Raw genomic sequence first — 17,995 nt, 5'->3', positions numbered from 1 at the left:
GTTTTCAGTTTTAAACGAGTTTTCAAACGTGGTACCCGGAAGATTTAATGTATCTTTATACAAAGGGACATATCTGAACTGTAACCATCCTACGTATAAACCAGGTAGTTATATCCAGTTGGAATTGAATACTTGAAATGTTACTCTTTTTTTATAAAAGGTTTCAAATGTTATAGATTGGCATATTTGGATTGTTTATATCCGTTCCAATTGCTATTAAAAGTTCATAACCGGATTTTCAGCAGTTCAAGATACTAGTATTGGAATTTTTTATAGTTATTTACAACAATATACATGTATAAAAAGCAGTTTCGTGATTTTATGGATCATTTAAATTAAAGAGAAATACATGCTACTACAGTTGGTTAAAAAATTTGAAGTACACTTCTTTCGCCTATTTTACCCTATTTTGTCATGGAGTAAAATACCTTATTCATGACATACATAAAGGCAACAGTAATACAGCTGTTCGAAATTCATAAATTGATTAAAATAAAAACAAATCCGGGTTACAAACTAAAACGGAGAAAAACACATCAAATATAAGAGAAGAACTACGACACAACAGAAACACAACATAAACATGTTACACAGACAGACACAAACTTTAATATAAATAAAGGCAACAGTTTACTGCTGTTCGAAACTCATAAATCGATAGAAAATAAAAAATCCAGGTTACAAACTAAAACTGAAGTAAACGCATTAAATATAAGAGGAGAACAACGACACGACATTAAAATGTAACACACACAGAAACGGACTAAGCATTAGACAAAATCCGATAAGAATAACTAATATACCATCAAAACTAAATACATGAGTTTGAGATAGAAAAGTACCGTGTCACGTCTTTTAGTAAAGTGAATTCACACTCAAATATAAGAGGAAACAAACGATACAACAGAAACACAACGTTAAATGTAACACACACAGAAATGAACTATAATATAACAATGGCCATATTCCTGATTTGGTACAGGACATTTTTTTAAAGAAAAAAATGGTTGGTTGAACCTGGTTTTGTGGCATGCCAAACCTTCTGCTTTAATGGCAATGTTAAATATAACATTACAGGACTACAATACAAATAGATTTTTGACAACATTTTGGACAAAGAAACACACGAATAATAGCTAACAAAAAGGCACCAGGTTAAAAATTATATAACAATTGCTATTTTCCTGACTTAGTACAGACTTAATTTAAACATATTTGTTTATAGTTGATTGGGAAACAAGTTTTACAACTTATATTAATCCCTTTCCACTTTGCGGGTGCGAGTGCTGCCTTGTAGCGGCATTAGCCTACTCTTTTTCGAAATCTACAAGGGTGTCTTTAACGTGCAAGAGATATGGCTCTCTCTTAACACGGGTCAGCCATTTATCGTCCCCTTCCGACGGACTATCATCGTTTCCTCAAGACCATACTCGCAAATGGTGTCAAGGGAGAGCCGAAAATTGAGTTCCTGAAATTTTCATCCCAAACGGGAATCGAACAAGGAACCTTTGTGTTAGTAGTCCGACGCACTAACCACTACACCACGACTTAATACATAAGACAAAAAGTCTGGCTCACAATTCAGTGACCCCTATAAATTCTTTGAAAAAAACAATATGATTACTGATATTTTGGTTTTAAAACAAATTCGACAATATTGCTTTTGAACAATATGAACACAAAGATGTCTTCTGGTATGCGTATGTGCAATTATAAAATACCTTTTAAACTATAGTGTCAAATACTTACTTTTACCCTAAGAACTGGGGTTGAACTTTTCATTTAAGTATTTTTTACATTGAACTATCTTTTTAATTTACAGCGGCCAATTACCAGTGGCAGAAAGGCGATGAATTTCTGCAGACATCACTAAATCAGTACTATTTCTTATCAAGTGATGGTAATTTATATTTCTCTGAAGTTCAGGCTCAGGATAGTGGGTACTACCACTGCCTGGTTACATTAACGTCACTTCCGGATGAAAAGATGTGGACGTCACAGCCACCTAGTGTTACTAGTAAAGGAATATACCTAGAGGTGACAGGTCAAAGTATGTATGTTATATTATATTATAAACTGTTTTTTAAAAGTGTGATTTAAAAAAAAAATGGGTTTTTTTTATTACTGGTCTCATTAGTCTATTATTTCCATTTCTAATTCCAAAGTTGTACTTGTCAAGACGGAAATATCGTGAACAGACAGATAGTAAGCTCTATAGCTCTATTAGAAATGCAAGTGAATATTATGAATTGAAAAAAATATACAAATATATTCTGCTATAGATGAAACAAATGTCTGCTGAAACAATCATCTGTGTTTAAAATTTCAGTTCACACACACACTGACACTCTGATGTTCAAACAATTTGCGTGTGGTTGGGGTGGGGAGATGGATACAATCACTTAATCGCTAATAATTTTTTTGGGTTGATACTGGTTCAATATTTGAAACTGTATCTTTTTTCCAAAGAACGTTTTTGATTTTAGCAATTCGATATTAAAAGTATGAGTTCGTTTATTATGTTTAAGCTGCCGCTGACTTTCCACCTGAGATACAGGATAGTTTCCCTAGAGTTTACCCAGTAACACCAATGAGAGGATTCGAGATACGACTGGAATGTTTGGCTTATGGCAGGTAAAAAGAAAAATCACAAAACTCTGCGGTAGTTTCAAAAAGGGAAGTCCCTAATCAAATTGCAAAATTAAAGGCTCAAACACACCAAACGAATAACTAAGGGCAAAAGTAGTATACCGCTGTTCAAAACTCAAAAATCCATTTACAAAAAACAAAATCGGGGTAACAAACAACTGTCTTTTTCCTGACTTTGTACATGAATTTTCTTCTAAAGAAAATGGTGGATTGAACCTGGTGTTATAGCTATCTAAACCTCTCACTTGTATGACATCATAAATGCATCAATGTCTCGAACAGAACAGAAAACATTCTATTCATTAAACTAGTTTGATCCATTTGTGAAATAAGAATCTTTAATGTACATTTCATTCGACCTGTTGATACTGTTTATAATGCTTTTTTGTTATTTTTTTATTTATATGGATCCTGTCTGTACACCAGCTTTGATTATTTGTAATATCTTCAATTTTTCACTTATTCTTACAACATTTGTATAAACTTCAAGATTATAAAAAAACGGTTTTTTTTTCTAAAGTGAACATTGATTGGTTAAATATTTCTCAGTGTGTTTGAATTTGTTTGTTAGCTTTTTGGTCATGAATGTTTGTCTCTAATATTTAATTTACTGTGCATTTGTATTCAGATATGGCAGATCAAATTTATTCGTTCATTGTGTAATCATACGTTTTTTGATTGAGTTAAGTCTGCCAATTGATATTTTATTGTATGTTTTTCTATGTTGTGATGTTATGCTATTGTTTCAGAAAAAGGGAGAAGGTTTGGATCCATTAAAACGTTTAATCCCGCTGCAAATATTTGCACCTGTCCTAAGTCAGGAATCTGATGTACAGTAGTTGTCGTTTGTTTATGTAATATATACGTGTTTCTCGTTTTGTTTATATAGATTAGACCGTTGGTTTTCCCGTTTGAATTGTTTTACACTAGTAATTTTGGGGCCCTTTATAGCTTGTTGTTCGGTGTGAGCCAAGGCTCCGTGTTGAAGGCCGTACTTTAACCTATAATGGTTTACTTTTTAAATTGTTATTTGGATGGAGAGTTGTCTCATTGGCACTCACACCACATCTTCCTATATCTATATACACATTTGTCCACGTTTATGTGTTCGGAATATACCTGTATTTTTATAAGACCTTGCGATATCTCGATCTTTTCGTCCTTTTAGTATCATATTTTATCAATTGACAATATCGATTCGGTGTTTTCACCAAATATTGTTCTTACCTTCAGAATGCCTCTTGAATATTCCTGGTCCAGAGATAGGAAGCCCATACCCGGAAAAACACGTTATGAAGACTTAAATCGTATCCTGGTGATAGAGAATGCGCAGTTTGAAGATGAAGGAACTTATATATGTAGCGTCAGCTCCACCAAGGGATTTGACGAAAAAAGATTCACTTTTGCCCTTTCAGGTAACAATTTCACTATAACATCTTATTTAATGTTTACAAACAATTAAAAGCAACAGTATATTGATGTTCAAATCTTGATAATCCATTTCAAGTACTAGTATGATAGAATAGAAACTGAGGGTATCTTATGATGTCTACACGGAGAAAACACGACTGTAAAATTTAGAGACTGGGTCTGTTTTCTTTACTCGTTTTTCATTGTACGCCATGATTATGAAGAACTGTAGAAACTAAATGTGTCGACATAATAATGAAAATTGTGAACATTTCTGAAATTTGATGGTGGCGTCTACATGATATCAATATATATATATAATCTTTCCATGGACGCTTTAAGAGTCTCACAGCTACATCTTCATGTATGCCCTCCAATAACTGTGTATTCATGATAATAGTGAAATACTCCAAGATTTTCTGCTTCAACATGATCACGCCAAGTCAGTAATTTAGGATACATACATTTGCTGATTTGTTTCTGTTCACAGATTGAGGCTAGAAGGAATAGTTTAACCCTCAAATTTAATTCGAAGGATAATATTGTACAAATGCTATAGGCAACATGTAAAAATGATAACAATTATATTTATTTCTAGCAAAACCTTATTTCATTCATGCATTGCAAGATATGCATGTAGACATCAATAGCCAAATTACGTGGAGATGTGAGGTGGTAGCCAGGCCAAGAGCTACTTACACCTGGTACAAAGATTCTAAAGTGATAACATCCGTACCAGGAAAATTTGAAATACACTCCAATGTCCTTAAATTGACCAACATTCAGCTAGGAGATGGTGGAATGTACCAATGTGGAGCATCAAATGTATATGGTACAGTGTTCGGTGGGGCTCAGTTAAGGGTCCTCTGTAAGTATATATACCAGTGGGGAGCATCAAATGTATATGGTACAGTGTTTGGTGGGGCTCAATTAAGGGTATTCTGTAAGTATATGTTTCAGTGTGGAGCATCAAATGCATATGGTACAGTGTTTGGTGGGGCTCAGTTAAGGGTCCTCTGTAAGTATATGTACCAGTGTGGAGCATCAAATGTATATGGTACAGTGTTTGATGGGGCTCAGTTAAGGGTCCTCTGTAAGTATATGTACCAGTGTGGAGCATCAAATGTTTATGGTACATTGTTTGGTGGGGCTCAGTTAAGGGTCCTCTGTAAGTATATATACCTGTATGGATCATCAAATGTATATGATACAGTGGTTAGTGGGGCTCCGTTAAGAGTCCTCTATAAGTATATATACCAGTGTGGAGCATCAAATGTATTTGGTACAGTGTTTGGTGGGGCTCAGTTTAGGGTCCGTTGTAGGTAATAACAAAAACCGAAAACAACACTTAATAAAATGAATGCATCCAAAAAGCCGTTCCCTGCTTTACCTCTATCAGAAATGTTAAAGCTGCAATCGCACTGGCATATATTCAAGATATCATGTGGGAATAATTGATAACTCATGGTAGGTTAAGTAATATGATTCATGGTGTAGTTAGATTTTCTGAAAAGAAAATTTCCATGATCATTTGATAATGATAACTGATCTTGGTAATCCCTTTGGTGTCAATTGCCTCTATTTACATTCTATATTAAAACATATATATTTAAGTTTAGTTCTATCAGTTTTCCTTTTTAGTTTAAGTCTGTGCAAAAACTATAGTTACTAGCTGATACTTCGTTATAATAGTATTACAAAACAATGAATTTCTTTGCATTTGATACAACAACAAAAAAAGCATCTAGAAATATAAAAAGACAAATTGTCAGCATATAAAGGTACCATCTTGATTTTTGTATAAAATGAATTATTTGATATACTGAAGAGTATGATACAGAAGCTTAATGATAGTGTCAAGATATCACACAAGTGATAATATAATGCTAAAAAAAAATCAGAACCTTTAAAACAAAATATCTTATTCAATTTTTCAATGTGAATTTTCGATGCATTTAGGTATGGTGTTATTGTGTAATGTATACATCACAGCTATTTCGCCTGTGATGCGTTAAAGTAAGAAATCTGAATGAAACATTTTGTACACCTTATATAATCAATTAATTTTAATATTTTATCACAAATACACTGAAAAGAAGTCAATTTTATTAGTTGCTTGTTCGAATCAATGCTACTTTTCGTACTTTATTTATATACTATACTTTATATGATGTGTTTTACTATCGAAATCTATTTTTTTTCAGCATTTACACCTTCGTTTGCCAAAAGCCCCTTACAAATAAAGATGCTCGCCGCTTTGAATGGAAACATAACAATACCATGCAATCCACAGGCAGCTCCTGCACCTCAGATCACATGGTTAAAAGATGGTATAGAATTGAGCGTTCCATTATATAGCACGATTGACTCCAACATTGGAGCACATCGATTACTGAATGGACATTTGATTATCACAAAAGTTACTTTAGGAGACGCAGGCGTTTACACTTGCAGAGCAACGAATGACTTGGGGGAAGCCGACTCTTCTACGGAGTTGACCGTTGCTAGTAAGTTTGATTCACCTTATCCATAAGGGTTTATCAGAATATCAGTTTAATGCATTTTTGATTTGTCAATGCACTAATATACGAATGCTCCTCATCCAAACGGATTTTAACGGGACAGAAATAATAAGGACGTCTCGGGTGATGCTAGAACTGCCCATTTTAAAACAAAAACATAACCAAATACTTTAGAGGTATTAGACCTTAGAACTCATATTATAATTAAGATGTGGTTTGTAATCAACGTCATACTTTGTAATGTTTATGCAAAGAAAACGGTTTAAAATACCATAATTTTCTAACTATAGTAAGTATAGAACAACAGGAAAATATGTATCATCATGAATATATTTATATGTGTTTCGTCTATTTTTAGATGAAATAACACTGCCTGTAGTTCCGGCAGATGAAACATTTGTGACCTGGAATGGAACGGCGTTTATACGATGTGAAGCATCATATGATTATAACAAATATGATCTGATATATGTGTGGAAATTTAACGGCATGATGATAGATGTCGAAAATGATCCATATTTCGTAAAAGTTTGTATTTATTTCAAATTGAACATTACTATATAAATTTAAATGTCTTTCAAGTATTATTATCTGTCCCGTCTGTTGCGGAAAGATGTCTCATTTAAAATTATACAACATCTCCTTATTGTATAATAATTGGAAAAGGAAGTTGTAAATCATGTTCCTCTTAAATCACAGAATTGACAATAGTCTTACTGAATGTTAGTACATTACCTAAATAAATAAAGGCAACAGTATTTATTCGAGGAAAACACATCAACTTTAAGAGGAAAAGTTTATTGCAGTTGTACAAATTCTGGAGTAAAAATCAATTGGCCATAAAAACAATTAGAAAACTAAGGGATTTGTGCGTTTTGAGCTTTGTACATCTTATATTCCGTTTATCAAAACAACAGTTAACATATAACCGGTAGGTCTGATTTTTTTTAATTTTGTATATGCCAAATAAAGGATATCGTGTACAGCAAGCAACATAACTTTCTCCCTACGTTGTTATAGTTAGTTATAATCTGTATTTAAAAAGACAACGAACACTTTTTGTTTTAGGAAAATGAAGTTAACATGCATAGTTTAAGGATACGTTTTTTGTTTTAGGAAAATGGAATTAACATGCATGGTTTAAGGATACGTTTTGCACAGTTTAAACACGATGGATACTATGAATGTGTGGCAACAACCACTGTGGCATCCGTTAGCGCCATTGGTAAACTAACTGTCCATGGTATGCTTTTCTGACTTATTTTTTTATTCATATCCTTAAGTTATAAACTTTGAATTAAATTTCACATGATTTTTTTCAATTGAATTTCAAACAGCCCGGGAAGCAATAATTTGAAATTTACTTTTTTGGCAATTATCAAATTACAATAAAAAAACATTCGCGTATTTTATTCCTGCACATAGCGTAATACAACGAATTGTGTGTTAGATCACAAAATCCCATTGCATAGTTGATCGAAATAGAATTGATCATGAATGTTAGAGATGAAAGATATTACCATACCCGATCAAAGACTAGATATTTGATGTTTAGTAGGAAACGAAAGAACGTTAACAAATTTGTGTACTAATTACAGGTCCTCCGGGAGAACCTGCTGGTGTTTATGCTATTAAAGGAACCGCTACCCCATACTCAATATCGCTGACTTGGACGAAACCAGCAGAAAGGGGAAGCGCAATAACTAAATACACTATTGAGGCTATGACTACATTCAATCCTATATGGAGAAAGGTTGGAGGTAAGTATCAAAATAATAATTAACTGTTTCACTTTGTTTGTACTTTGATGGGTTATTGTATCGTCGGCACATCTTTATATATTTTTATACTAAGATATGTTGTCAAATTTGAAAATAAATAAAAATCAAGATATATAATGATTAAGTGCCAGTCTTTGTAAGGATCAGGCAATTTAGGTAAAAAATAAAACATGATTAGAAAAAACCCACTGAGTTAATCATGCTATTTATTACAAACCATCATCCTGAGTTAAAAATTATTAGTCTTTCGTTTGTGTGTGTCTGGTAATATCAAATAACTGGGTTAGAAAATTGGTTAGAATGATAGCAAATTACAGAGTTATCTCCCCTTATTTGTTAATTTCTAGTGCATTTCAACCAAATTGTATCTTCTATTACCAGAACAGAAAATGGAAATGAATGTTATTTTTGTGCATAACTACATATTATGAACTGAAATCAATGTCAAATTGGGTGGGGTTTTTTGGTCATGTTTTCACCACTGCCTGATTCTTAGGCAGACTGGCACTTAAATTGGTTCACTTATAAAGACACTAGTAATGCTATGAAATGCTACATTTAAATAAAGTGGTTTAAATAACAGTATACCAACTATGTTTTACTCTTGAATAATGGTTGCAAAAATCTTTTAATTACAAAAAGGTTTCTAATTTATCTGTGTTGTGCATGATATCGTATTTTGATTATTTCACTTAATTAACTTTCCCTTCTATGTATTGAAATGTTTGCTTTATAGAAATAAGTGATTTTGGTGCAAGAAATGTCCCAACAGATGATAGCACGGATACTAAAAAGAGAACATACATAGTAACTGGTCTGTTACCTTATAACAACTATACTTTCCGGATTTTTGCTTCAAATGCCTTTTCTGTACCGGGATACCCAAGTATACCTTCCAGTAAGTATTGTTTTATCATGTATTTCGCTTCATTAAGAAGAAAATTGAGTTTGCACTTAGTTAATTCATCTGTTTCATAATAGTTATCAAAGGTACCAGGAGTATGATACTCATCAGTGACGCTCTGATCAAAATAGTTATAAAGCCAAACAAGTACAAAGTTGAAAAGCATTAAGGACCTTAAATTCCAAAACATTGTGCCAAATACGGCTAAGGTAATCTATTTTTGGGATAAAAGTACCAGGATTATAATTAAATACGCCAACCCATGCCTCTAGGGAGATGTTTTGTGTTTTTTATGTACTGTTTCCCAGAGTAGAATAAGAAAATTTAGGGTATATGATGTATATAGAAGGGAATAAATCCCCACAAAAAATACTAGAAACTAACTGCATAAAACAAAAGTGTCATTATTGTTCTTCAATGTTCGTAATTTTTCAGAAACAACTAAACAGAATGAATTCGTTTTGTAAAAAGTTAAATTAAAAACATACTGAACTTCGAGATAAATTCAAAACGGAAAGTCCCTAGTCCCTAAGCTTCAACAGTAATGAGTTTAATGTGTATAAGCTTGTCGGATAAGTCAGGCATGGCGCACTTAAATATAATGTATGAATGTTCTTCTATTTTATATCCATTGTTTTCACAGAATCTTACACTATACCTGGTGCCAAACCTGAATATCCAGTCCAGTACGTCGGTGGTGGTAATGGAACATTTGGTACTTTACAAATGTCGTGGCAAGTAAGTCATTTCGGGGCCTTTTATAGGTGACTGTGCGGTATGGACTTTGCTCATTGTTGAAAGCCGTACGGTTACCTAAAATTGTAAATGTCTCTTGTGGAGAGTTGTCTCATTGGCAATTAAACCACATCTTTTTTTATAAACAACTCACTGACAATATTTGTAGTTAGCAACTGTTCTCTCTTATTTTGAAAAGTAAGAAAAAAAATCTAATTCATCATCAATTCACCTTTTCAGAATCTAAAGGACTATTGGTAATCTCATTGTTCGTACACTAAAATAAAAATAGTATACATTGGATGGATTTAAATTTTTTAGAACATTCTAAACCAATCACAACGTTTTGGTGTACACTTTAAAAATATTACCCAGAATGCATAAGATTCTGAAACGGTGAATTATGGTATAAGACTCAGAGGATTAACTGCCAACATTAATGCATAGAACAACAGCTAAAAACATGGGAGCTCCACAAAAAAAGCGGTGATTTCAGATGATCTGGAATGTGATGAGTTGATTTTCAATTATATTATATTAAAAGCACTAAACTTTAGTTCCTGTGGTCATTAATCAATATGATAGGAACTTCAATGAAATGGTTTAGTCTAATACGTAAAGATGTTAGGTTTAATAAAATATACTCTCGAGGATGAACCAAAATTATATGTTTTGTCATTTCACCTTTTATTTCTGACCCTATACCTGTATATTTAGAAATATGTGATAATTGTATTTCGAGCATCCAATCTACTGTTATATTTTATTATTGTGTCAAGTTTCCATAATATATTTCAGCCCTTATCCTTAGAGTATGAAGGAGGTCCAGCAATAGAATACCATGTGTATTGGAGGAGTAAGGAAAACAACAATTCACCTTATCAATTTGTAAGTTTGAAATGAAAGATTCCATCATAATCATTGTCATCATTTGTTAAAATGGCATATGGCTTCATCCTGTAGTTATGAATGAAATATTTTAGAATTTTTTAATGAGATAATAACACAATGATACAACAAGTCAAATATAAGTGAAAGATATCAAATAATCTATTTCGAAAGAACATTGTAACACAAAAATATCTTGAGCTCAACAAAATAAAAAATATACAAAACCGTAAGATATTATAAAATACATTTAGGATAACTTTTATTAAATTGATACAGGTAATTACTTTAGAACTTTTGGTCCTCGACGATCTTCAACTTTGTAGTTGTTATGGCTTTCAAACTGCATACAAGGAGCATGATGTTTTTTTGTAAACCGAATACACGAATCGACCAACCTTTACCTGCTGATCCACATTAGCACATGGATTAAACGGGAATATGAATAAAAGCAACTTTGATGTTTGTAAAATCTACTAACTTCTCAATTTTAAACATAGATAGCCAAAGTAAGGTTACCAGTGGAGTTTCATGTAAAAAAAACCTCTTATAAATCATTGTTTGATATAGTCAATAAATATGCTATCCGTTCTTTTTCTTTTGATAATCAATGTTAACAAATATAGGGTTTATCATTGGTGTAAGTTAGTTATAGACCTTGGGATACGGCGTGTCAAAATAAGAAACCTATCCGTACGTCGGGGTTTCTCATCTAAACACACCTATCCATCGGTGTATAACTATTACAAAATTATCCACAAATTCAACAACCAGCCTTTTCAATAGATTAACTCAAATCACTTTACTTTAACCCATTTTATATCTATAGGTAACACTCCCTGGACGACAGAAGAAATTGGTGAAAACATTGACTTCTAATGATTATTACAAACAATATGAAATTATTGTCGGTGTAAAAAATAGATACGGAATCGGTCCTAATAGTACCATGACAGTGATTTACTCTGCTGAAATGAGTAAGTAAACACGTAGAAGGAGTAAAACTCTGGCGAACTCGTTGTAGCTTAAACTGCTTATTCATAGTTTATATTTGAAGTATGTCTGAACATCAAAGTGTAAATGATGGGTTTACGTCATAGAATTCGTTTCAGTTCAAAATATCAGTCGAAGGCACTTAAATTGATATCTAATTCTACCTAACTCACGAGCCTTAGTCTCAAATTGACACATGGACAAGATAACAAGATAAAATATATTTGTGCTTTTTTGCTAAGGTTTTCATAGGACCATTGTCTTTTAAACAGAAAAAATATCACCGCGCTAATAGACTTGAATAATACGAATCTGAACTGAATTTCCTAAGGTGGTACCAAACACTTCGACTAAAAATCCATTCGGCGCATTTAATTTTTATAAAACAAAACTTTTCAAAATACTTATTTTAATTATTGAGAAGCTTATTGTTTATTTAACAATAAAGTGGGATTAAAATGTTGCGCTGGCATTTACAATGCTTATTTCCCTGTACTGTTATGCACTACCTTAATAAAATAAACATTCTTACTACCTGAATTTGAATACTGTATAAGACTATATAAGACCGTGAGATCAGTCACAATCAAACACTAAATGAAATAATGAGACGTGATTTGATTTTCAATAAGACAACTTTCCACAAAGACAAAGATTGAACAATATACAACAGCAGGTCTTTTAGAATAATCATACATAGACCCCGGTCTGAAAAAATGTAAAATAATTAAACTTAAAATAAATACAACAGTAGTATACCCTGAGTATACCGCTGTTCAATAGTCAAAACTAGGCAGACAGCAACTATCTTACACAGCCTTCCAATAAAATGTCTTCTATTGAAAAAGATATGACATGGTCAGAATAACAAATCACCGAAGTTTATGTCTAGGTTAGATATTGGAAGATGTGGCGAGAGTGTCAATGAGACAACTCTCCATCCAAATAACAATTTATAAAAGTAAACCATTATACGTCAATGTACGGCCTTCAACACGGAACCTTGGCTATGATTATCTGTTACTATTGTGATGTGGATGTCATTATTTTGTTTTCACTGATAATTATGGCACTAAATTTATTTTGTATCATCTTTTTCTTAATGCGTTAATTAATATCAATTATTGAATAACTTGTGTGATGACAGAACACAAAGTTTAACAAATTTTATTTTTTTGTCTTTAATACTAATTTCAGTTCCTCCACATCCTCCAAAAGCCGTCGGCGGAAGTGGTGTAAACGGTACAGCTTTGTTGGTCTACTGGAATCCAATGCCTAATACTAGAGAAGTCATTGGTGGCACAATACAAGGATTTGAGGTAAACACAACTTAAGTTTAATCATTACTTGAAAGAGAATCTGACGGAACTACTTTGATTTATTTGCTAAATGTGTAAAACATTTGATGAAGACACCAACACGTAACATTTAAAAAGGGATGATTGGTTGTATGTGGTGAATAGATACGAAGCCACGTTCAACATGATTATGTTGGAGCTTACCTAAATTACATGGTATGTAGTCATAGTAAACGTTAAGATACCTTTGTTCGTTTTTCCAGATAAATGTGGTTGACTTGAATGATCCAAACAGAAAATCAGTGACAGCCTATATTTATGGTATTGCAAATTCGGGTTATGTTATTGGATTAGAACCAAATGCTGATTTCTGGGTTACTGTCCAGGTGTTTAACACTGCAGGAGAAAGTTTTCCTAGTGAGAAAACAAGAATGAGTACAAATGCCGAACGTATGTATTGTTTTAAAAAGATAGTATAAATAATGATTGCAAGGTTTTTAATCGCATATAATTTTGAATATTCAACCAATACGGTAACACGATTTCACGAGGATCCCACAAATTTATTTAAATCAAAAGGACACATACATTTGTCCAAAAACATGGTGTTATACTACTTGAAATAATATTTAAGACAATAAATGGCTTATATTTCTTCATATTTGATGTACAAGCTTCATAAATAATGGACTAGTTTGTCTATAATTATATTACAAAATTGTCCCGTTTCTTAAAACCCCAAGTTGTTATAATAAAGGAATTGATTTTTACTTTCTGTGAAGCAACAGTTGATGATTACATAATCTACATGCATGAAATACATATCGTTTTTGTTTAATGGTATATATTAAACATATCAAATGCCAGTTTGACTTTGCAAATACACAGCAACTTTTCATTTAGGATACTGTCCCATTATTGGAATTTTAATAACTTGCTGATATTCTATGTAATGCACTATATAAGAATTAAAGAATGTTGAATGAGGATTTATCTTGATATTCCCGTTAACTGGTTCATATTTCTTTTAACATCGCCATTTAACCAGGAGGTTTGGCTAGCAAAAAAAAGTTCAATCGACCATTTTTCTTAAAATGGCTTGAACCCAGTCAGGAATAAAGCAGTTGTATTCAAATAGTTCGTTTCTATGTATGGCGTTTGTTTTGTTCCGTTGTAATCCTCTAATAGTTGATGTGTTTCCCTCGATTCTAGTTTGTAACCCGGATTTGTTTTCTTTTTATTTGTCCCTCTTTCTTAAATAAGATTAACACAATGTCTCGTATTCATTTAAAAAGCCGCATATAATAAAATGATAATAAATTCAATATATACAGCACCAAGGCATTATCCTGAGTATGTAACAGTGCGATCGCATGGTCCTGACAGTGTACATGTGAAATGGCGAGGTGTATTAACTGGGATCAATGAAGAAGTACTGTCAGGATATAAGGTAAAGACTGTGTATAGTCTAAGTTGGTAAAAATATTCAATTATAAGAACGATAATTTGAACTTATTTATTAAAAGTGTTGTATATAGTCATAAGCTTATGTGAGTTTTTTTCATTATATCTAGTTTTCAGACTTTATCAGTCATGAATATCAGTTCAATCAGAATCTACATGTTCATTGCCTGTGTGATTACAGCTACACGTACATTGCTATCCTTGTAAATCTACACGAGCTTTGCGACCCTTGTGAAATAATCTTTTGATTTTTATCCGATCTAATTGTTAATTGAATATAGTTATCAAAGGTGCCAGGATTATAATTTAGTACACCAGACGCGCGTTTTGTTTACATAAGACTCATCAGTGACGCTCATATTTAAATTATTATAGAGCCAACCTAGTTCAAGTTTGAAGAGCATTGAGTATCCGAAATTCAAAACGTTGTGCCAAATACGGCTAAGGTAATCTATGCCTGGGATAAGACAATCCTAAAAATCTACGTGTCGGATTTCTACGAATAAATCAAAAATGTATGTATGATACAATTGTGAACTTATTCCTATATTTTAGAAGTATACAATGTATACAGATATATAAACTTCATCAAAACATATGTAACTCGTTTAGAAATTACAATCGGCGGCTGGATCACTTTCATTTATGTTTTTGTATAAATTGATAGTAATGTGGTTAGAGTTTGTTGTTTTAAGAGGCACTACGTCTCAAATTGCCTTTAAATCCTCTTGGTGTTTGATATGCCGTGGTGGAAAATGGATACATAAAGTAGGAAATACAATATTCCTCTGGAGTAACTTGGTCCTTATTCGTTTTCAATTTCGATGGTTAATTCTTAAACTCTTGTTGTTAATTTCTACCTGTATTTGTTATAATTATATGATTTATATATGAAACAGCTTGAACAGCAGTGCCTCTTTGAAAGGTTTTCTTCAACTTATAAAGAACATTTTTTATTTTAGTTACGATGGTATCCAGCAAACGAGGATATAAAACAGGCTTTAAAAAACGATGTTATAATAACCAACAGAAAGACTGAAGGTATCATAACCGGCATAGAAAAACGTGTGATATACAAGTTACGTGTACTGGGATACAGTAATGGAGGTGATGGGAAGATGTCACCGGTCACATATTTCACTTTAGGTTTGTATCTCGTTTTAATTTTTTTAATATTAATGTTGTTTTATTACAAACGAACCTTTTAAAGACTACTCAGTAAACAAAGTTTGGGTAATTTTTTTTTGAAGTCATACAATGGAAATTAAAAAAATTGTTGATTTGATATTACTAACACAATCTATGATCAATATAATTTTCTCGAATGGTCATCCTTCGTTTAAATGCCTATGAAATCTGAGACTATCCTCAGTGGAAATCGCTTTGTTCATTTGTCGGTTTTATGTGCAAAACAAATTGCTTTCCGTCATTTACCTTATGACGAAAGTCTGTTTTTCATGAACTTAATTTTTTCTTCATTTTGTCAGTTTTGAAACGAAATGTGTTACAATATATATTTCTGCTCATTGCAATTTGTCATTTGTTAATTTTTAGGAGGACAGGGAGTACCTGTTACTGATCCAGCCATGACAGATATTGTTGCAGGGTGTCAAAGACTATCATTTTCACTAACTTCGTTCTTTATGGGACTTGTAATTTCGTACTTGTTGATTTAGTACTTAAAGTTGATATTATATTTTCGAATGAAAATAATAACTTGAAAACATGAACTAGTGCTATCCCATACCCTTTTTCTGTTTACAACATATGAATAATACTTATTGACTTAGGTAGATAACATTCATCATAAAGACAATGAGAAAGTATTGTTATGAAGAATTCGCCTTTTCAGAATCTGGAGGACTTTGTGTAATCTCACTGTTCGTACAACAAAATGAAAATAGCGTTATGCTATTGGTTGAATTTCTATTGTTTGTCACGTTTTAAACCAATCACAATGTATGCCTTTAGAAAAACTACCCAAAAAGCATTAGATTCTGAAATGGCGAATCATCACATAATTGATTATTTGGCAGCAAATTTTCCCAATGAATGTATATTTATAATATGAATATGGCATAACATGCTTCATCTTCTCAGGTAAACAATGGTTCAGATATTTAAACTTTTTTGTTTAAATTTTACCCTTTATTTAAAGGCCTTTTTTTATGTAGGATAAATAAGTTAACCAGACAGTGACATTAATCATTATCAATATCCCAATAAGAATTTATTGAAAAAACATATTGATATTGAGTAAAATGCTACGTTTAAGCTTTGAAAATAGTAATTTGAAAAGAGTGAAATTGAACCGTAGTCATAATACGCAGTCTTTCACAAATGAGGAAATCCATTGCATTGTTTCTAAAAAACCATTCCATTAAACAGAACTGTACATTAGTATAAGTAAACTACAGCGATTTGTTGTTGTGGTAATTATATTTATGTATATTTACATATTGCTTAGTTGTTACTATGTTATGTTTTTTTCCATGGTCCCATCTTTACATGTTATGTTCATTCGTTATTGATCTAATTTATGTATAACTGAAAAGAGTACATTTGCACAATTTTAGATGTAAAAATTAGAATATCGTTATAATTAACATTATTTGTATTGCTAAGAAACAGTTTTAAAAAAAAACGAAACATACATGATCCAGGATCACGAAATACCAACCTTACAGTTTATCGTTTGACAACAATATTTTTATATGTGATACCCCTTCAGCATATATCAAATTTTAATTCTATTTGTCCAAAAGTAATTATAATCTAATATACATTAGGAAAGACACAAAGAAGTTTTTATATAAAATAAGAAAAAAACATGTTTAGCGTAGTAGTTTCTCTGTAGATCGGCAATTAAGTTAATCTGTATTTCTACATACTATTCTCTATATTGATGGGCTTACATTGTGCCATTGAATAGTTTTATGTAGACAAAATGCGCGTTTGGCGTACCAAGTTACAAATTACTGGATATTTTTGAATTCATAATATGTTTTAGCCGTAGAACATCATTAAATCATATCATGCATAACTATTTAGATCATCATCTTCATAAAAATAATTGTACATTCTAATTTTCATAAAATAATTGTACATTTCAATTTTCATATAATGAAATCCATGTAATGATCTTTATACATTGTTTATATATTTTTTACAAATAAAATTCTATAACTTTTTTCCTTTTTTTGCTGTTACACTTCATCTTTGGTGTGGCCTTCAAAACTTTTTAGAACGAATAAGCCTAATGTAGAATAAACTTTCGTCTGATGCATAATATTTAAGGAATGAATGTAATATTTTTTCTGTCTATGAAGAAATAACATCAAAATATGGTGC

At 32.0% G+C, this 17,995-nt stretch overlaps 1 protein-coding gene across 3 annotated transcripts in view; it reads left to right on the top strand.

Annotated features, from left to right (window-relative positions):
• Positions 1-16,576, top strand: part of LOC134708173 (contactin-like) — a 34,859-nt gene extending 18,283 nt beyond the window's left edge. For all 3 annotated transcript variants that reach the window (XM_063568503.1, XM_063568502.1, XM_063568504.1), the window contains exons 8-25: positions 9-104; positions 1,823-2,050; positions 2,529-2,634; positions 3,883-4,064; positions 4,658-4,927; positions 6,264-6,566; positions 6,940-7,109; positions 7,698-7,824; positions 8,180-8,341; positions 9,099-9,260; positions 9,910-10,004; positions 10,800-10,889; positions 11,719-11,866; positions 13,080-13,201; positions 13,444-13,630; positions 14,515-14,630; positions 15,607-15,790; positions 16,199-16,576. In XM_063568503.1, coding sequence (XP_063424573.1) covers positions 9-104; positions 1,823-2,050; positions 2,529-2,634; positions 3,883-4,064; positions 4,658-4,927; positions 6,264-6,566; positions 6,940-7,109; positions 7,698-7,824; positions 8,180-8,341; positions 9,099-9,260; positions 9,910-10,004; positions 10,800-10,889; positions 11,719-11,866; positions 13,080-13,201; positions 13,444-13,630; positions 14,515-14,630; positions 15,607-15,790; positions 16,199-16,320 — 2,870 coding nt within the window. In that variant the 3' untranslated portion in view covers positions 16,321-16,576. The remainder of the gene's footprint in view (positions 1-8; positions 105-1,822; positions 2,051-2,528; positions 2,635-3,882; positions 4,065-4,657; positions 4,928-6,263; positions 6,567-6,939; positions 7,110-7,697; positions 7,825-8,179; positions 8,342-9,098; positions 9,261-9,909; positions 10,005-10,799; positions 10,890-11,718; positions 11,867-13,079; positions 13,202-13,443; positions 13,631-14,514; positions 14,631-15,606; positions 15,791-16,198) is intronic.
• The last annotated feature ends 1,419 nt before the right edge of the window (positions 16,577-17,995 follow it).

This window comes from Mytilus trossulus, chromosome 2, assembly GCF_036588685.1.
Source record: "Mytilus trossulus isolate FHL-02 chromosome 2, PNRI_Mtr1.1.1.hap1, whole genome shotgun sequence".
NCBI classification, from domain to species: domain Eukaryota; kingdom Metazoa; phylum Mollusca; class Bivalvia; order Mytilida; family Mytilidae; genus Mytilus; species Mytilus trossulus.
This window is presented reverse-complemented; position numbering and strand designations above follow the sequence as displayed.